The following is an 18,053-nucleotide window of genomic DNA, read 5'->3' as shown; positions in this document are numbered from 1 at the left end:
GGAAAAAACAAGGACACACTGTCACGTTGCTGGTGCTCACTCCTCTTTTACCAAAACTTGATCATCAAAGTTCTTCATATTTAATCAATAAGGGCAACAGAAACATATGATTGTTTTATCAGTCCTCTATTTTGGTCTCTAAGGAAACTTTTTTTTAATGAAAATGTACTTAGTCCAGCAAATGTACTTATGCTGCTATTTTTTTCCTTTAAGTTTCTGTAATTTTTCCATTGAGTAATATTATAAGTAATGAGTATAAGTTGACCATTTTTGTCAGCAGTAAAAGGTCAAAAGCCAGTTTTTTTCCACTTAAACATTAGTGTTAGTTATTTGAAACAGAGCTGGAAATATTGAAGCAAACGACTTCTAGTTCGTACTTCTTCTGTCCTTCATTATCACACCTCTTTGATGTGTTTATCCGTGTGACTAGGTGAAGAGACACAGCTGTGGTCTGACTGGATTTACCCGTGGCAGAAAGCACATAATGAAGGTCAGAGTTTTGAACAAAGCTCATACCCCTTTGTTGATATTTAAGATCAGACACTTTTTTCCTGCTGACACCTTATAAATTGTTCTGCTTATCAGCCTCTCTGCCTGCTTTGTCAGGCTGACATCCAACTTTATTTGGCACGATTCACTAACTCTGGGATGTCTTTTAAATACTTGTGGTTATTTGTCTTGCTTCACATCCCATAGAAAGCCAGGATGTGTAAAGTTTGTAGGCCCTTGCATAAGAACAAGGAAAACAGCAAAAGCTAAGACATGTTCTGAGGGGAAAAAATGCTTTTAACAGATTTTTTGGTTTGCTTATTGGAATAAGATGGCTTAAGGTGGTGGGGTAGGATATGACACATACCATGCTGCTTTTGGTTAGGAGTTTCTCTGTCTCAGCTTGTCTTAGGTGGGTTGATGTTGTAAAACCATTTAACAGCTTTGATGACACAGACGAGGATTAGAGGTAAAAATTGGATTGGAGCAAACTAAATTACTGTTTAAAGGATAGCACTTTTCTCTCAGGGAGACATCACACACACACACACACACACACACACACACACCAGCTTGCATTTTGCTGTCTGACTCATAAGTGGTGTCTTCACTGTTACTTCACAACTGCACCTTGCCATCACACAAAATAACTTTATTTAGACTTAAAACATCATGTGGACACAGATTTGTTGATGCCACGGTCACAATTGTTACCATCATTAATTTAATGGGACCCGAACAACTTATCCAGTGCTTTGTGCTCAGTGTGTCTCTCCTTAAAAGCTGCAAATGTCAACTCAATTTCTGACTTTGGCATGTGTGTAAGGCAGAGAGCGACTGTGGGCTGGGTCAAGGTGTCTGTTGGTGCTTTAAAAGTCTTAATTTGTTTTAAGTGATCTAATTTCAAAGCCCAGAAGGGTCTCAAATGTGGTTAAACGCCTTTGAGTTTGAAATGTTGCTGTTTCTCGGTCCAACACCTTTCAAGTGAGAGATTGTGCTCTTTGATTCTGCCACTGCTTTGTTTTCGTTCTTAGAGCTCAATTTGAACTTGAACTTGAACTCAAATCTCTATTAAAAGGTCTTAAAAAGTGTTCAATTTCATTTGCGGAGACCTTTAGTCACCTTGATGCATGTGGTCATGATGTATGCAGACATTCAAAGTGGGAGCTCTGTCCAGTAATTAGCATGCACCACAGGGGGAATTTATGACAGTCAAACACAAGAATATGAAAAGTAAGCCTGATTGTGCTGCAGCGACACACTAGTCCCTTTGTGACTGACATCCAATGGACAGAGTTTAGGAAATCCCAGTGATTTTCCTCACTGAACCTCCCTGTGAGATTCAGCACTTATTCCTCCTTTCTCAGATGAGTTCCTGTCCTTTCCACACACAGAGCAGACAGACCTCTGCCTCTGTCCATCATGATTCCATAGCCTTCATGTCTTCCATTTATGGCTTATTCCTTAAATCCAAACCATCTAAGTGTTGTTTGTCCAACCGCGCTTCAACCTGAAGTCTACAGCGGCATCAGTTGACATAGCGTCGTCCTTCCTCTTCTGTTACCTGGCCTTGTTCCTCTCTGTGGCGGCCTGTTGGGCTGTGTGAGGCTTGGCTGTGGATTTCATGAAGTCCTTGGTGACCACCTTGGCCTCGCCTATCCTGCGGATGCAGCGCTGCACCACCTTGAGGACCTTCTGCAGCCTGCGGTCCAGAGCCAGCAGGTGGGGCTCTGTCAGGACGGGCTGTAAGGGGTCTCCCTCCAGAGACTCCCTCATCACATCACTGAGCCGGTACTGAGGCCGGGCCAGGAGCTGGAGCCGCAGTAACGTGGAGCGCTTTATTCTGGAGGAGGACGGAAGAGCGGTAAATAAAGGATGGAGATGGATGAAAATGGAAGTGTTAAAGACGGGGAAAAGAGTAAACCATGACGGATGGGAGCATGGGGTAGGAGGAGAACAAGAGGGAAGAGGACAGGGACGTGGGTTTTTGGGGCAAAGGACCAGACAGGCAGAGGATGAATTGTTATCTAGTGTCCTTTGCTTGGAAATAAAGAGTTTCATTCCAAAATCCACCATTTAAAGCTGACATCCATAACTTCTTGCTCCATAGCCATGAACAGTGGTAGAAAGAGTACTAGAGATTTAAAAACATAGCCAAGTCCAATACGTCAGTAAAAATGTACTTAAGTAAAAGTAAAATTACTAACTTTAAAATCATACCCCAAAAAGTACAAGTACACAAAAAGCTACTTAATTACAGTAAAATGAGTAAATCTAATTAGTTACTTTCACCCCTGGTGGTGAACTAAAGCAAGATGGAGCAGTATCTCAAGTCCAGCAGAGTGAAAACATCATCGAGCGACCAGGCCATACAAATGCAAATATATTTATGAACAGCATGCGATGATGTAAATGTGCTGATGTGACAGCGGGTTCACGGTAACAGGCACTGTGTATTTCACTCAGGTTGTCCAATTGTGCACCACGAGCTAATCTGCCTGTCTGCGGGTATCTGAGATCAAAACTGGAACATTTGTGATTAATTAATCTGGTTTAAAGTGTAACAGCTCTGTTTGAACAGACTTTATTAGCCCTGTTGGCCAGGACAGGTGTGACCCAACAAGTCCTCTGGCATTTTTGGACATTTCTCATTAGCAGTATGGAGAGTTTCCAGCCCCAGCCAGTATGCTGTTTTTAGAGTTTTACCATAAAGCACCATACACATGGACATCATCATGATGTCTTAATTAAAAAATCACGGCAGATTGCAGCTTCAAAGAAATGACACCTGACTCTGATATTTTTACCACTAGCATGAAAGTTAAGCAAATTAACAGAAACACTGACATTAGGAGTTCAAATATTAAATAATATTAATAATGATGGATGTATAGCATTTTGAAGTAGAACTCTTGAAATATATCTCCCCTAATAACCCAGGCAAAAAGCTGACTCTCACACGTTAGATTACATTGTACTTACATGCAGCACTGGGACAGGGGAGTCAAAATGGACATCTCATCATGGGAGTGCTTCCCAAACCTGAACACAGAATGTGGCATCACAGGCGGTAAAGTAACGTACGAAACATTATTTCACAAAAACTACATGTTCAGTGTTATGTCTTCTCACCCTCTGGCGTTGTCGAAGTGTAGAAGGAATCCATCGTCCCCGAATTTGGTGAAAATCTCATAGTGGTGTCTGTCCATGTTGCCTGCGACAGAGGGCCAAAGAACATTGTAAAAGTACTATTAGGATGCTTTATGAGAACGAAGAAATCCATTAGTTACATGAGTAGTGGCTGATGTACAGGACAAATACCCATAAGGAAGTCGAAGATGGACATGTCTATGATGTTGAGGAGTCTGTTGCCTGAGTTGTACGGATACAGCTGCTTTATGGTGTCACAGTAGAACGGATTCACTTCCCACCTTTCAGATAGAGACAGACACACAAAGACTCAGAATTTAGATTGAGAATAAGGGAGGGCAGAGAGACGGATGGGCACAAGGACCTTGTGAAGAATATTTTTCAGATATTTCTAACAGTATGGGAGAAGGACTCAATTTCTGGCTCCTCGGTTTCACTACAAAGTTACGCTGCTTCATGTCATATTTTAACATCAGTAAATCATTGCTAAATTAATTCTCAGTAATAGTTTTAAGTACCAGAAACAGAGAAAACATTGCCAAGTAGATTGGCAGTTTCCACCGCCCTCTACACTGCGTTCAATATGGTGGCAGATGGAAAAATAAAGTTAAAAAAAAAAAAAAAAGCCATATGTTAGTCTGTTTCAGCAAGGCCAAAGAGAAACCCCTTTCACCAAAGAGGCAAAGATCTGTTTTGCAGCAGCAAGCATGGGAGACATGGTGTTAATTGCGAGACACACTTTCTCAAGCAAACCCACGTGTGTGAGATCAAAGCTGCCACAGTGTCAGCCATTGTTTCATTTGTTTACAGTTATTATACCAAACTATCACAATAAATTTCACAATGACATATTGATGTTTAAAAATGCTCATGCAGAACCTTATTCTACAACTCATTTTATGGCATTTGAGGCACCTGTAGCCACTCCCCACGGATCTTGTAGATTTTGTATTTTTTTATTTTTAGGGGCTGGATGGAACAACATTCCTCCATTCATATAAAGATAGAGATGATGTCATTACAGTGCACAAGATAGTTTGGCGACATAGCCGCTGCCAGAGGAGGTGTGAGCGCTGCTATAAAGAAACTTCAATAAATCTAACTGCTGTCTTTCTTTGACCCAAAAAGAGCACGCCTACTTTGCACTGAGACATTAACTAATACTTTTTCCACAAAACCACTAGGTATAATCTACTAGAGCAGTGCCAAACATTTTGGCTACATGTCAAAGTTTGAGAACACGTTGTTCACGCCAGAGGTTTACGCCATGAAGAGTGCAATACAGCAGCAGCTTATCAAACTTCTTTGCTGCTGTGGTTTGTGTAACATGAACCAATCAGTTAAAGCATAATAGTGATGTCAATAATTCACAAGGACAGCAGGGTCAGAATCCATGAGTCGCCACTGGGATTCATGGGGTCTGGTCTGAGAATTAGTGCCATTGTCTATTCCTTGAGTTACACCAGACCACAATTCACCAAATGCAAGTGAGTATTTTAAAACATCAAGGTATTCCTTTAATGTGAGCAGAAGCTGAGGTCTTACTCTTCCCGTCCAGTGAAGGTGTAGGATCGAATCCAGGGGTTGGGGATGGAGATGCGGGGAGCGATGCTGAGGCCGGGCAGGTAGGCAGACAGGGAGCCCTCCAGCAGATCAGGGCTCCCGCACACCGCGTACTCTGTCTTACACACATACAGGCACTTGGCAAAGAAACATGTGTTGTTCGCTGTCAGGAAAGAGCAAAATGCATGGCAGAATACAAATGAGTGTACCATTCACATACAATTACATGCCTTTTGATCAACTGTCTTTCCCTGTGGCTGGTTGCTCTGTCACCACAAAGTAAAGCCTATTAAACCCACCCATAGTGAGCAGTGGTTTGGCTTAGAGCTCAACTGTTGTATTGGTTTGTCAATATATTGGCCCAATATTGGAGTTTTATTTACAATGTTGCCCTGTGAATGCAACAGAGGATCCTCCCTGATCACAGCTACATAAAACCTACAATTAAAATGTATTTTCTTTGCACATTTTTTTCCATTTAGTTGTACAGTTTAATTGTTCAACTGTGTTTTTTTTTAATCCTCTCTTTAAAGACGGTAATGTGTTCCAGATTCCCCCTTACCCAAAATAGCACTGCAAATTGAATATAACCATTACTGGCAGCTGCAATGGACTAATATTGCCATGTCAAACCAAAGCACTACAGTCACATTATTCACACTGACAAAACCCAAAAGCCAGCTGCTCTTTCAACAAGTTACGGGGAATATGGAGGCATAAGACCACTTGAGGAAAGGTGTTTTACCAGGTGAGGTGAAGAAGACACTCCGCAGGTCCTCATTATGTGTGGCTTGGAGGACTTCTCCTGTGACATTCAACAGCCTGCCCACCACCGGTGGTACCCTCCGGAAGTCTAGGATCCTACAAAAATAAGAAAAAAAAAAGCTTTTTCTAATGAAGTGATGTCTCTCATTTTTTTCTCACACAGGTGGTTCAGTTCACACTTACATTCCTTCTAACTTGTGGACCTTCCACAGACAGTGATAATCTTAGTGTTGTTTATGTTTTGACTTCATTTCAAAGAAACCCACAATTCATGTTTGCAGATTCTTATCATTGACTAACCTCCCCTGACAGCCTCTGCTTGTTGTAGTTTAGCAGCTGTTGATATAGGCCTACGGTATCAAGAACCTATACGCCCCTGAGGGCCATATTCCAGTCATGTCTCAATAACAGTAAAAAACAATGATCAGTGTATGGGGCTGAATGGCTGTTTGGCAGAATGCTGGCATTCCCCACCTGCTGACTGTGAAGGATAATCATGAGGGATCATGGCACCCAAAAGACACAACACAGTGAGAGACAACGCACTGCACTGATAAAAGAAATAGCAGACGATTTATCCCTCTTGTTTGTCTTTGGTAGTTTTTGGCTGAAATATTTATTTAAAAACACTGCAAAATTCTTACATTTAAAGGACAGGTTTGGTATTTTTCAATATTAAAATATTGATGTTAACTCTAGCCTATACAATAGACAGCACAACCTCATGGCCATATTTAGTGGCAAGAAACTTGCCCTTTTCTTGCCAGCCTACAACACAATCCAACACCTTTTTTCTGAGTCATTCCTCTGTTTTCAGAGTCCTGTGTTCCTCAGATTTATATGGCACATAAAGGGAACATGACAGAGGGTGTTCCCCAGCTCATATATAGCACATTGTGAGAACCTAAAAAGATGTTTCCCTGGTCTGTCTTCAAGGGGACAGGATTACGATTAGGGTTAGGGTTAATATGTGTGTACAGATTAGAACACTGAATTGGGGAACAGAGAACCTAGGAAACATAGGATCTTGAGGACATAGGATGTTGGGAACCTAGGACCCTGGGAACATAGGACCTTGGGAATGTTAGATCTTGGGAACACAGGACCTTGAGAACATAGGACGTTGGGAACTTAGGACCTTGGGAACATAGGACTCTGGGAACATAGGACCCTCAGAACATAGGACCTTGGGAACTTAGGACCCTGGGAACATAGAACCCAGGGAATATAAGACCCTGGGAACATAGCACCTTGGAACTTAGGACTCTGGGAACATAGGACCCAAGAATCTTAGGTCCCTGGGAACATAAGACCTTGGGAACATCGAGCCTTGGGAACATAGGACCCTGGGAACATAAGACCTTGGGAACATAAATACAGTACACTCCCTTTTTTCTTTGATATTCCCTGTGGTGGAAAATTCAAAGCTTCTTTTTCTTGTGAGCATTTGTTTATCCCAAGCTGACACCATGAACGCCAAATAATTTATAATTTTATTTTCTATACAATCAATTAATCAATCAAGAGGGAACCACACTTTAATTTCATTATTCAACCTGTTGTATAATGACAAATAAACTTCCTTGTATCCTTGTATCCTTGTAAATTGTCACACATCTGAAATTTACAAGACAGAAATTCCAAGTTCAAGTGAACACAGTGTTAGCCTAATTGACAGCAGAATGATGTGGATACACCAGACAATGTTTCGTCGTAAATGCTAAATAAAACTTGTTAGACATCACGTTTTGCAATCATTTTATTGGGGGACAATTTCAAGACATATTTGACTGTGCTGTGAGTTTCCTGTTTTCAAACAAGACATATGTTTTTTTGAGGCTGAAAATGAGTGTGCTGTTGTGCTGTGTTGAAGCTTGCAAGAAGCTGCAGCAGAGTTGTAGTTTCTTGTCACTAAAGCTAGTGGCGAGGTTGTGCTGTGTATGTTGACTTACTCTTATAAATGATAGATATCAACATTTTAATACAGCCTGGGCTGAAAAGTGCACAACCTATCCTTTAAGAGATAAGAGGAGGTGCAACACATGAGCACCGAAACTCATACATATAACTCACATATATAATAACAGTTTGAATGTAACCATAGTAATTGTTTAAATACGAGTGTTGACGTGACACTCCTGTTGTTTTCTGTCTCGTGGTAAAGCAGTCATTTATCATCGTGTGTGGCTTCTTAATGATACCGTCTGGCTCGAATGACTGTATTCTAGAGTGAATCACCTCACCTCAGCTAATGTGTAATTGTGTGTGTGTGTATGTGTGTCTATAGACCACTGTACCATGGTATTTACACTAATCAGCTTGGAAATGCTGGGCTGGGCAACATGTTGCAATCCTTGTGGAGGCTGGTAGGTTTGTTTGTTGGAAGCAGGAGACTCAGTTTTGCAACTGCTCCCATTTGGGGAGCACTAAAGTTTTTTTTTGTTTGTTTTTTTTTTAACACTACTGATTGCATTAATAAAAATAAATAAATAAATAAACTCTTTTGTATTCATCACTGGTGTGCCACTATAACAGGAATACTGCTATCACTGCAGAAAAAAAAAATTAAAATAGCAGGACAAATCAAACTGCAGGGTAACTGTAATAACTAATCATATAAAAATCAATATTCTTCTAAAACACAGTAAACTGAGAATTAATGTAATCTTTTAATAAAACTACGGGCCAAGGAAAAACATTTTTATTACTGCAGTGTGCACCAGAGTGCTGGGACCAAAACATTGACAGATGTGGAGCCAAACCTGAAATTACCCCCAAGCACCACTGTTGCATAAATTTACAGAAAAGATGCTTAAAAATCCCCCAAGTGTGATGTTGATGATAGAAAAATAGGATAATAAAAAGTGAACATGAGGCAAACAGGAGGCACCTGTCTAGATGAAAGGCGGCGATCTCTGCATTGTGTCTCTGAAAGTCGACAAAGTAGAAGAAGTCCTCTGGAGTCTCCTGGTCCCTCTGCTGCCTGATGTGCACATATGCACACACACGCACACACACACACACACACACACACACACACACACACACACACATGCAAAGACACAAAATAAGCAGGGTTGTGATGCAATTTATTGCTATGAAAAAAACAAATGTTTATTTTGTTGAATTCAACAACATTTGATTGACAGTTTATTTGGTTGGTTGTGATTGGACGGCCACACTGTGACGACCACTCCACGTACAAAGACACGTTTTACTCCATGCCCAGTTCTTACATAAACATTTATGCCATATATGTATATCCACATGTAAAGTATATTCCTGCCTCATCATTTTAAGGTTCCGGTGTTTATAAGAGCCAAGTCTTTATCCAAGCTGTCTTTGATCCTGCGATACACACTGTACACACGCTACATGACAGGCTAGGTTGTGAAAAAGGTGCAATGTTAAATTTCTGAATTCAATTTAAACTAAGTGTTTCTTTCTTTCTCTTTGTTTGCTGGTCTTGGTTTTTCAGTATAATTATGACAAGTTTAAATTAGTTGCAGCTATAGCATAGAGGTTAGTGAAGCATGCTTAAATAGGCCACATAAGGTCAGACGTTTGAGTTCACACTCAAATGAGAAAAAAAAATTCCTTTTCTCTCCAATCCAGGAGGAGGAAAAATACAGAGGCGCTCCCTGCTTATCTCCCCCTCTCCGGTGTTCATTATTCAAAGGTTCTGAATCATGTCAACCATCGTACAGTCATAACTGTACACCAAAAATATTAGTCTGATAGGCCCAGCAGTATACAAGCTCAGCTGTGGACAGATACACCCAGTCAACCACATCATCCCCTCCAGGCTACTGCCTGATGGAGATAATAATAAAAAAGACATGACATGACATGACTGAAGACAAAATAACAGCATAACCTAATGTAATGCAACAGCATAACATACCATAACACAAGATGACATGACAGGACAGGCCATAATGTAACACAGCACAGCATTACAACAGATAAGCTTAAGTCCTCAAAATAATAATATAGGCCCAATAATATATATTTTATACCTATATTCAAAATGCATTATAGTATCTTTTATCTTTGGGTTATGGTTAGTGCTTTACCAGCTGGGAACACATAAACACCTCTGATGGGATGTAATAAAGACCCAGAGCTCAAACGATGCAGATTTAGTCCTCACCTCATGGGTTTGAACATGGCTTTGCCAAAGTTCTGCATCTTCAGAGCCAGTTTGAGGTGGTGTCCACTGGGCTTCACCACTGCAGGACAGCACAGACAGAAAGAGACCAGACCACACATCAGCTCACATACAGGTCAGACAGCACTACACTGCACCACAACTGTCTGAAATACCATTGCAGTAATGCACTGTAATATACAAAGTTATGTTGTCCTTTCAGGCTTGAATGCTGCTTGGAACAGCTTGGTAAATCGAATGACTGACAAAAGTTAAAGCTGAGAGACATCAGGTAATTGAGCCAAATTTTGTTTTGCAACGTAGGTCCTTAGGGCCTGTTTTCGATCTGCTGGATATTTTCTTAGATCTGTCTCGGGGCCATGTTCCCAGTGATAAGATAATTAGGGGTTGGTCACACAGCTTGGGCTCTGCTCTCAGCCACTGGCGTTCCCTTCCCTCTGTCTGGCTTTATGTTATGTCACAGCAGTAGGCCAGACTAACCACACACATGCCTCCCCTGCTGCGCTTTGAGAAACTCCAGGGTATTAATAGTTTACAGTCACTACTATAGCATTTTTGGAAATGAATCAAACAGAATCAAACTTGCTCAGGCGTCGTTTGAAGCCGAGGCACACTGTTGCTTTCTTTCTGCTCGTTGAAATAATTAGAAAGTCTTAAATTCAATGTTAAATGTAACAGGGAGGGACACATTGTTTTGTTGCATTTCGTTTTGGCAGTGTGTGATGTTTGTGTGGTCACCAAGGCCAGTTTATGGTGGAGGGAGAGCGTTGAGAACAAAAACACGGGAAAAAATGTCTATAGGTTCCTGGGATCAACCAGATTGGTGTGTATAAAGTATACATTGTTACAGGAAGTTATATAGTGCCATCATTATGTTTTGGTGGCATTTTTATCTTTATATGGGAGAGAGAGACACAGGACAGAATGGGAAAGTGAGGGAAGCAGTATGTGACAGAGTCCTGAGCCAAATTCAAACCCATAATATCATATTTCCTCGGTAAGTGCCGTATAGCAGGGGTTTTCAAAGTTTTCCATGTTTCTGACCCCCCAAGTTGACTTTGTTTAAACTTCAAACTCCCATTGGAAGTGAAAAATGACCAATAGATACAAAATGGTGAGATTAAAACATAAACTTAAAATGATCACTGGTACATTATTTTGTATTGTCACAATTTAAGGTGAATTAAATTATAGTGAAATTAAACTATTCCTCATTTTGCCGAGGAAAACTTCTCCCCTTTGAAACCAACTGCCTTAAAACACTGACTCACCAAGACACCCGGCAGCAGTATTTTAATGCATAAATCCATAATAAAAGTCCTTACTTTTTAACAGGAGCTGATTTTGCAATGCAAATTTACTTTCACGTTGACATTTTTAGCTGAATATTAAACATACATATTATGTGCACACATACTGTAAGTAGCTAATGACTTCCCGTGTTTTATTGGTTGCTATGCCAACTGTTGCGGTAACCAGGGAGGTAGCCGGGAGCTTTTGTTGTATTGTCTGTCCTTGTGTTTTTTGGAAAAGCCTTTTCAGTCAGTACACATGCAAAGGTAACCACAGTACGAAAGCTATGCTAGCCCTTTTTTAATTTCACTGCATCAGTGCTATACCTATAATCACTGTGACCACAACCTCTGGTATAATGGCTATGATAATGTCTATTGAAAAATAATGTGGTACATCACTTTAGTTAACCTCCTCAGTTATCACTCATACACTCATGGTTTCGATGTGTGTGCTCGGAGGTATAACATGGCTGTGTAGGTGGTTTTGGGTGTGTAGGTTGGAGCCTTGAAGCGTTGGCTCCCGTCAGAGTGAGCAGAGATCAAACATTTAATTAACAGCTCTCCCTTTGAACACAAATGAGCCCCCGCTTTCTGCCCCAGAGCTGTGACTTACACAGAAAGACAAATTACAATCATGGTAATGTACGGGATTTTGGAGCTAAATGAAAACAAAATCCTCCCTATCACAAAAGCAACAGGGTGTTTGTCTCTGACGGTGCCACCAAGCACCACAGGAAAGACAGAGAGAGAGAGAGAGAGAGAGAGAGAGAGAGAGGGGAAAAAAGGAAGAGGGAAAAACAAAGGGGCTAGTCAGAAAGATGTTAACTCGGGCTCTCATTCCAGCGCTGGTGCATACAGAGGAAATCTCACTAGAGCACACAACGTGAGATGCAACACAAAGGACATCAAAATCCAAACACCCCGAGACACAGAAATCCAACAAATATAGAAATTTCTCTGAAGTCAGCGATGAATTGATCATACCTTGGGTACAGTCGCACGCTCCCTTCAGGGCCTTCTCATCTTGAGTATAATCTGCATGAGATGCATATTTGTTAGCTCATCATTCAGCTGTAGCATATCACGTACAGTGGTTTTTTAACATCAATCAGTATTACCATATTATTTTTGAAACACACGGTGACCAGACAATATATTTCATTTTATGTTGTTTGACACTCGGTAAGAACTGAAACAGATGTAAAAATGTTTGTGGAGGCTTCAACAGGTGTGCATCAGGTATGTCAGGCCAACATGCCGCTTAAATACAAGTATCTTTATAGCAATATAGATTATAGATGATTATAGATATATAGATTATAGAAGATTATATACTAAAGAAATTATCGTTATTATTATTGTTTATTTTATTTTATTTTATTTTATTTTTTGACTCTGATGGGCTTTTTCCTCTGATATTAGTAAGTTCCAAGTCAGATTTTGCAAGAAATTTGATGATTACTTTGGATCAATGGAAACTGTATTTTTAAGTTTGTCTCCTTTTTAAATCAACAATCTGATGTTTACTTTTATGGCTCAAAATAGGAAGAGGGCACTGTTCTTCCTGCACAAATAAAGTAAAAGTTGCTCACAGTGTTTCTCGCAATGGCAGAAAGTGGAAGGAACACCGACAGAAAATGATTACTTATCATCTTCAGTCAGGGAAAATCTTTGACTGAGGGAGGAATATCCTCTTTCAGACAGGAGGCAACAGAGTTTATGGAATATGTACTATATCGGTCCTTATTCTGAGAAACACCAGCACTAGCAAAAGTTATTGCAAGGTGTCACAATTAATTTGACAATGCTATATTTCTGCTTGAAATGTTACACCCTTAAAGCAGCAGTTTCTTCTTTGCAGTCTACCTGTGTCAGCGCTTGCTTAGTGTCAATACTGACCTCAGGGACTCTGTCGGGCCAATCACATTCATTTGATGGTGAAACTGTCAATCATCACCATTGATGCTCAACAGATATAAAAATCAGAAAAAAATCAGAGGTGCAAGCATGTTGGACTAGTTCAGGATCATGTGAGGATATTCCTTATCAATTTTTTTTTTCCAAATCACTGAAAAGTCAAGGAGGGACATCAAATTTATTTTATGGTCGCTTAGTCATCCTTAAAGCTACCAGGTTTCATTCATCCTCCATCAAGTACCTGCACTGATGACAGTCATTGCCTGCATGTCCTGGAGGAGCTGTGGGATGGCGGGGTCATCGCGGGCGTACAAAGCGTAGCGGTTTATTCCCAGGTGGAACTTCAACCAGCTGGCCTCGGGGTCAAAGGTCACCTCGTGTTCGGTCACAGTGATGTTGGAGGCCGCCGCCGCCTCGCTGTAAAATTTCATGTGCCTGAGGAGGGAGGGGTCAAAAAAGGGTCAGTTTTATTAACCGAACACAGACTTTCCTCTCTTCACTGTGATGCTGTGCATTGAGGAAATGATTTAGAAATGCAAAGTGTGATCCTGCATTTTCTGCTCTCAGTGCAGTGGTGAATGACAGGTTACTTTACATGACTAAGAGTCTAGCAGGGGGGATTAGTGCTTCATAAGCTGTGGAGCAGACTGGAAGAGAATGGGACAGCCCGAGATCACAAAGCTGTGCTCTGACTGCATCTGGGGCCCGGAGCTTCACAATGCCCTGCTTGGGAATCTAAGGCAGGCAAATTCATTGTCAGCTTTAGAATCACTTCTTACAACATATTTTACCATGAGGCTTCTCTTTAAAAAAAAAAAAAAAAAAAAAAAAAAAAGCCTAAGGATTAGGAGTGCCACTTGATATTAGAAATGTCTCTGGCAGAAAGCAACCAAAAGGTAATGTTTTACAAGCCAACTTTGGTTTTTAATAGCGGCTTTTATATTTTATTGCTGTTTTAGCCGACTATTTTTGTTCTTATGTAAGCGAATTTGGGATTCACATCTGGCATTTTTATTGTTTATCTTCTTGACTTTAACCCCTCAATTTCACTCAAATTTCCCCTTGAGTAGCTTCACAGTTAAAAAACTCTTTTTTCTTTTTCCATGAGTTGCTACAATATCACATACATATTCTGTGTCTGATGGTTGCAATGTTTCACTGAGGCGACGCCACACTTACATTCAGTGAGATATTCAAAACCTAGGTGCAACTGTATTCAAATAAAAATATCTAGCTGTTTTGTGCATCATTGTACTGTATATTTTCCTGTAATTACGCAGGATGTTTGGTATTGTTTGAAAACTTGGGATCTCAACTAGTATTTAAAATAAAGCTCAGTGGATTTTAACGAAGCTCGAGCAGTATGCAGTTGTAATGATGAACACATCTTTGTGGGACCAACAGGGTTCAAGAGTAATTAGTTAATGTTCTTAAAGGGGGTTTCCAACAGAAAAATGAAATTTCCACAGCGTCAAACTGAATCCGCCAGAGTTTTCTCTTTCTAAATCTCTCCTCCTCTCTTTCATTCATATACCAACCCCGCTGACTTGGCGTCCTTGCCCTCTTCATCTTCCTCTACTCTCTGTTCCCTGACAGTTGGATACACATCCCATCTCCTCTGGAGCCTATACTTAAAGGATGGGCACGAATCCCTTGGAGACCAAAACAAATAAGCCTGCGGTGACAGGGGCACCACATCGCCAGGGCTGACCGCACTGAGTGGGATGGTCAGCTCTGTACCCAAACAAGCTTCATCACAGGATGGATAAAGTGCTCAGATAATCGCGGGAAGGACTAAAAATATGAATTTGCTCACCCTGGGTCATACCGGCCAAGCCATTAGTCACCCAGCCCGCTGAAGTGACAGACGTTGGTAATCAAGACAAGGGGCAAGTGCAGACCACAGACCACAGAGCAGGGAGCAGTGGGGACAGAGGGAGACAGCAGGAGGAAGCAGACTGGAGGAGTGTTAATCTTAAATGATTCAGATGGGATAGTCTGCAAATTTTATGGTAAATTTTGTTCATGCAGCCTCAAATGAAAGCAAGGCATCAGGAGAGGACATGTGCGCAAGGAGAAACATGCACACTTGCACGCATATGCAGACTAAGTGCCCAGTAAAGTAGCCACAGACACAAAGCTCCGACTCCCTCCCTTGTTACGTGCAGTGTTAAGAGACTGCTGCAGAGTTTGCAAGACTTACACCGAGCCTGCAGGGTATCCATTGTTATGTGCACATTTATAAGGCAGCTAAGACAGAGGGCGCGAGAAATAAGAGAGAGCAAGAGAAGGCGAGAGAAAGAGTGAGAGAGGAGAGAACCCTTGCTCATATTTCTTCTTATTTTCCACCGTAGGAGCCCAAAATCTCTATCTCTCCAAGGGAATGCACTGTTTTGGGATAGACAGGCTGCCTCACAAGCCAAGACAGCTACGGCTCCCACAGATTTAGAGGGATTTTAGCAGTTTTAAATCCTTGTTTACCTTTAAGGAGAGAGCTCCAGACGCGCGCTCTCAGAATGACATGTTTGTGAGGTTTTCTACTCCAACCTACTCGGCGCTGGACTTTTATGGCACAGACTGTACAGAAAGTTTATTGGCTTTATGAAAATTGCCTTGCCCAAGAGCAAATATTAAGGATTGTTTACATGCCCCAGTGCTTGCATGTGGGCGTAAGTACAAGTGCGTGCATGTCGTAAATGAGTGCATATGCGTGAATGTATGTAGCACAAATGTGTGTATGTGTAGGTGTGTGTTAGTGGTGGAGTTGGGAGTCTCAGTTGTAATGTCAATGACCCTGCCCCGTCACCACAGTCAAGCCTCCACACGTGTTTTTTTAGTTGGCTTTTTCTGCCAATCAAAAATGAACATGTACCTCTTTCAGATATATGATTCAGCCTGGAAATCAAAAGACAATTTTACAAATTTTTTTTTTACGAAAAAGTTAGGGCTGTTCCCAGCAAAGAAACAAATCATCTGTCCTCAGTTTGCATGTACTGTATAACTTTTTATGATTAAATAATTACCTGTAAACCTAATTTATAAAATGTTATTTGCAAATGTAACCCATACGGGAAAAATCAAATTGTAGAAAAAGTGATAAATATTATCAGTAAATCATCATCAATCATTGAAATAGGAATTTACATTGGGAGCAAAATACGTTATGTCTAAAAAAGATTAAAATCTGACAAAACTGAAAACATTTGGCAACAGCTGACCTTTCCCAGCGTGACACCTTCCTCCTGTAGTACTCCATCAGCTGTTCCACCTGTAGCAGCCTCTCCTCCGGCCCCAGCACTGGAGTCTGGATGTTATACAGGGGGTGCGCGAACAGCCTCCCCAGCTTTGAGCCTCCATCCGTGGGGTCGGGCACAGCCCCATCCAGGGGCGGCTCAGAGGTCCCATTGGAGAGCCAGGGGGTGGCCAGACCGCCCTGCATGGGGAGGGTGAGGTTGTCGAAAGTACAGGAGCAGCTTCCGCTTGATCTCTGTCCGATGTTCCTTAGCTTTGGAAGGAGGATGAAGTAGAGGTCAGCGGAGAAGATGGCTGTGAGTGTTGCAGCTAGGAGGAGACGGTCTCTCCTCATCGTGGCAGACAGGAGAACCAGACGAAAAAGTGGGTAGAAAACAAGGAGAAAACAAAAAAACAAAAACACAGAGAAAGCTAAAGAAAGTCCCAGGGAGGAAAATGACTATGTGCTGCTCCAGTGTGTGCGAGGCATCACTTGTAGCCTGCCTCCAGTCTCCCACACACTCAGCCAGATGGAGGCGAGAGGTAAGCAGTCAGAGGTTGGTCCAAGTCTCTCTCTCTCTCTCTCTCTCTCTCTCTCTCTCTCTCTCTCTCTCTCTCTCTCTCTATCTGTGTATTTCAGCTTGTGTCGAGCTGTTCGCTCCAACCTCACTTCTTCTCCTCCTCCTCCTCCTCCCTTGGCAGGAACTGAAGAGAGAGCCGAGCTGACCCCGAGCATGTGTTAGCAACAGTCACTGACAGCTTGGCTGCTTCCAGGGACCTGCTGCTCCAAGGGCGAGAGAGAGAGAGAGAGAGAGAGAGAGAGAGAGAGAGAGAGAGTGAGTGAGTGAGAGAGAGAGAGAGGGGGAAAGGGAGAGAGAGAGAGGGGGGAAAAGAGTCTACAATGTGGGTGTGTATGTGTGGGTCTATACACAAATGTCAAAAAACTGTTTTGCAGTTCCAGGATTCCTTTGTTCGGATGAGATCAGAGGTGAGGGAGAGTGTGCGCCGGGGTGCTGAAAACCCTCCAATGAATACACACACACACACACACACACACACACATGCACACACAGGGACAGGCTTGGAGGGTCAAAGAAGAAGTCCTTGGCAGCAGGAAGAGGTGGAGACTGTACGCTTCTTATCACAGCAGATCTGAATGAAACCTCGTCCAGCTGGCTCAGCCTCTCTGTCATGCTCTGACGCAATGCACATTTGTGTGTGTGTGTGTGTGTGTGTGTGTGCATTCGTGTGTGTTTACGAGGCTGCAGGTCCAAGTCCAGCTTTTGTTGTTGTGTGTGCAGCCTCTTTATTTGCAACCTGTTCTGGAGAGTCACATTCTCCGGGAGGGAGGAGGGACCATGCAGATTTATAGCTGCTTGTGCAGGCATATGCTCAGTCCCTGTGTGTGTTTTGTGTGTGTGTGTTTGTGTGTGTGTTTGTGTATAGTCTCAATTAGCTTGCCTTATTCCTGG

The 18,053-nt window shown here is 41.8% G+C and overlaps 1 protein-coding gene across 1 annotated transcript; it reads right to left on the bottom strand.

The window, feature by feature from the left end:
* Window positions 1-908: 908 nt before the first annotated feature.
* Window positions 909-17,343, bottom strand: fam20a (FAM20A golgi associated secretory pathway pseudokinase). The gene is made up of 11 exons (XM_030077049.1): window positions 16,569-17,343; window positions 13,592-13,785; window positions 12,418-12,468; window positions 10,121-10,199; window positions 8,858-8,950; window positions 5,948-6,063; window positions 5,185-5,365; window positions 3,811-3,920; window positions 3,622-3,703; window positions 3,472-3,531; window positions 909-2,332 (listed from the first exon to the last, which is right to left on the bottom strand). The coding sequence occupies exons 1-11, from the start codon at window positions 16,934-16,936 to the stop codon at window positions 2,050-2,052; spliced, it is 1,617 nt and encodes a 538-aa protein (XP_029932909.1). The 5' UTR covers window positions 16,937-17,343; the 3' UTR covers window positions 909-2,049.
* Between the last annotated feature and the right edge of the window lie 710 nt (window positions 17,344-18,053).

This window comes from Myripristis murdjan, chromosome 19 (genome assembly GCF_902150065.1).
Source record: "Myripristis murdjan chromosome 19, fMyrMur1.1, whole genome shotgun sequence".
Classification (NCBI taxonomy): domain Eukaryota; kingdom Metazoa; phylum Chordata; class Actinopteri; order Holocentriformes; family Holocentridae; genus Myripristis; species Myripristis murdjan.
The sequence above is the reverse complement of the archived record's forward strand: the minus strand, read 5'-3'. Positions and strand labels throughout refer to the sequence as shown.

Bases quoted from the DNA above. Each gene is read 5' to 3' on its own strand.
- fam20a (XM_030077049.1), bottom strand. From the start codon at position 16,936: ATGAGGAGAGACCGTCTCCTCCTAGCTGCAACACTCACAGCCATCTTC. The intron at 13,786-16,568 runs GTCAGCTGTTGC...CTCCCTCCTCAG, and splicing joins AAGGTGTCACGCTGGGAAAG to GCACATGAAATTTTACAGCG. The intron at 12,469-13,591 runs GTACTTGATGGA...CATCTCATGCAG, and splicing joins AATGACTGTCATCAGTGCAG to ATTATACTCAAGATGAGAAG.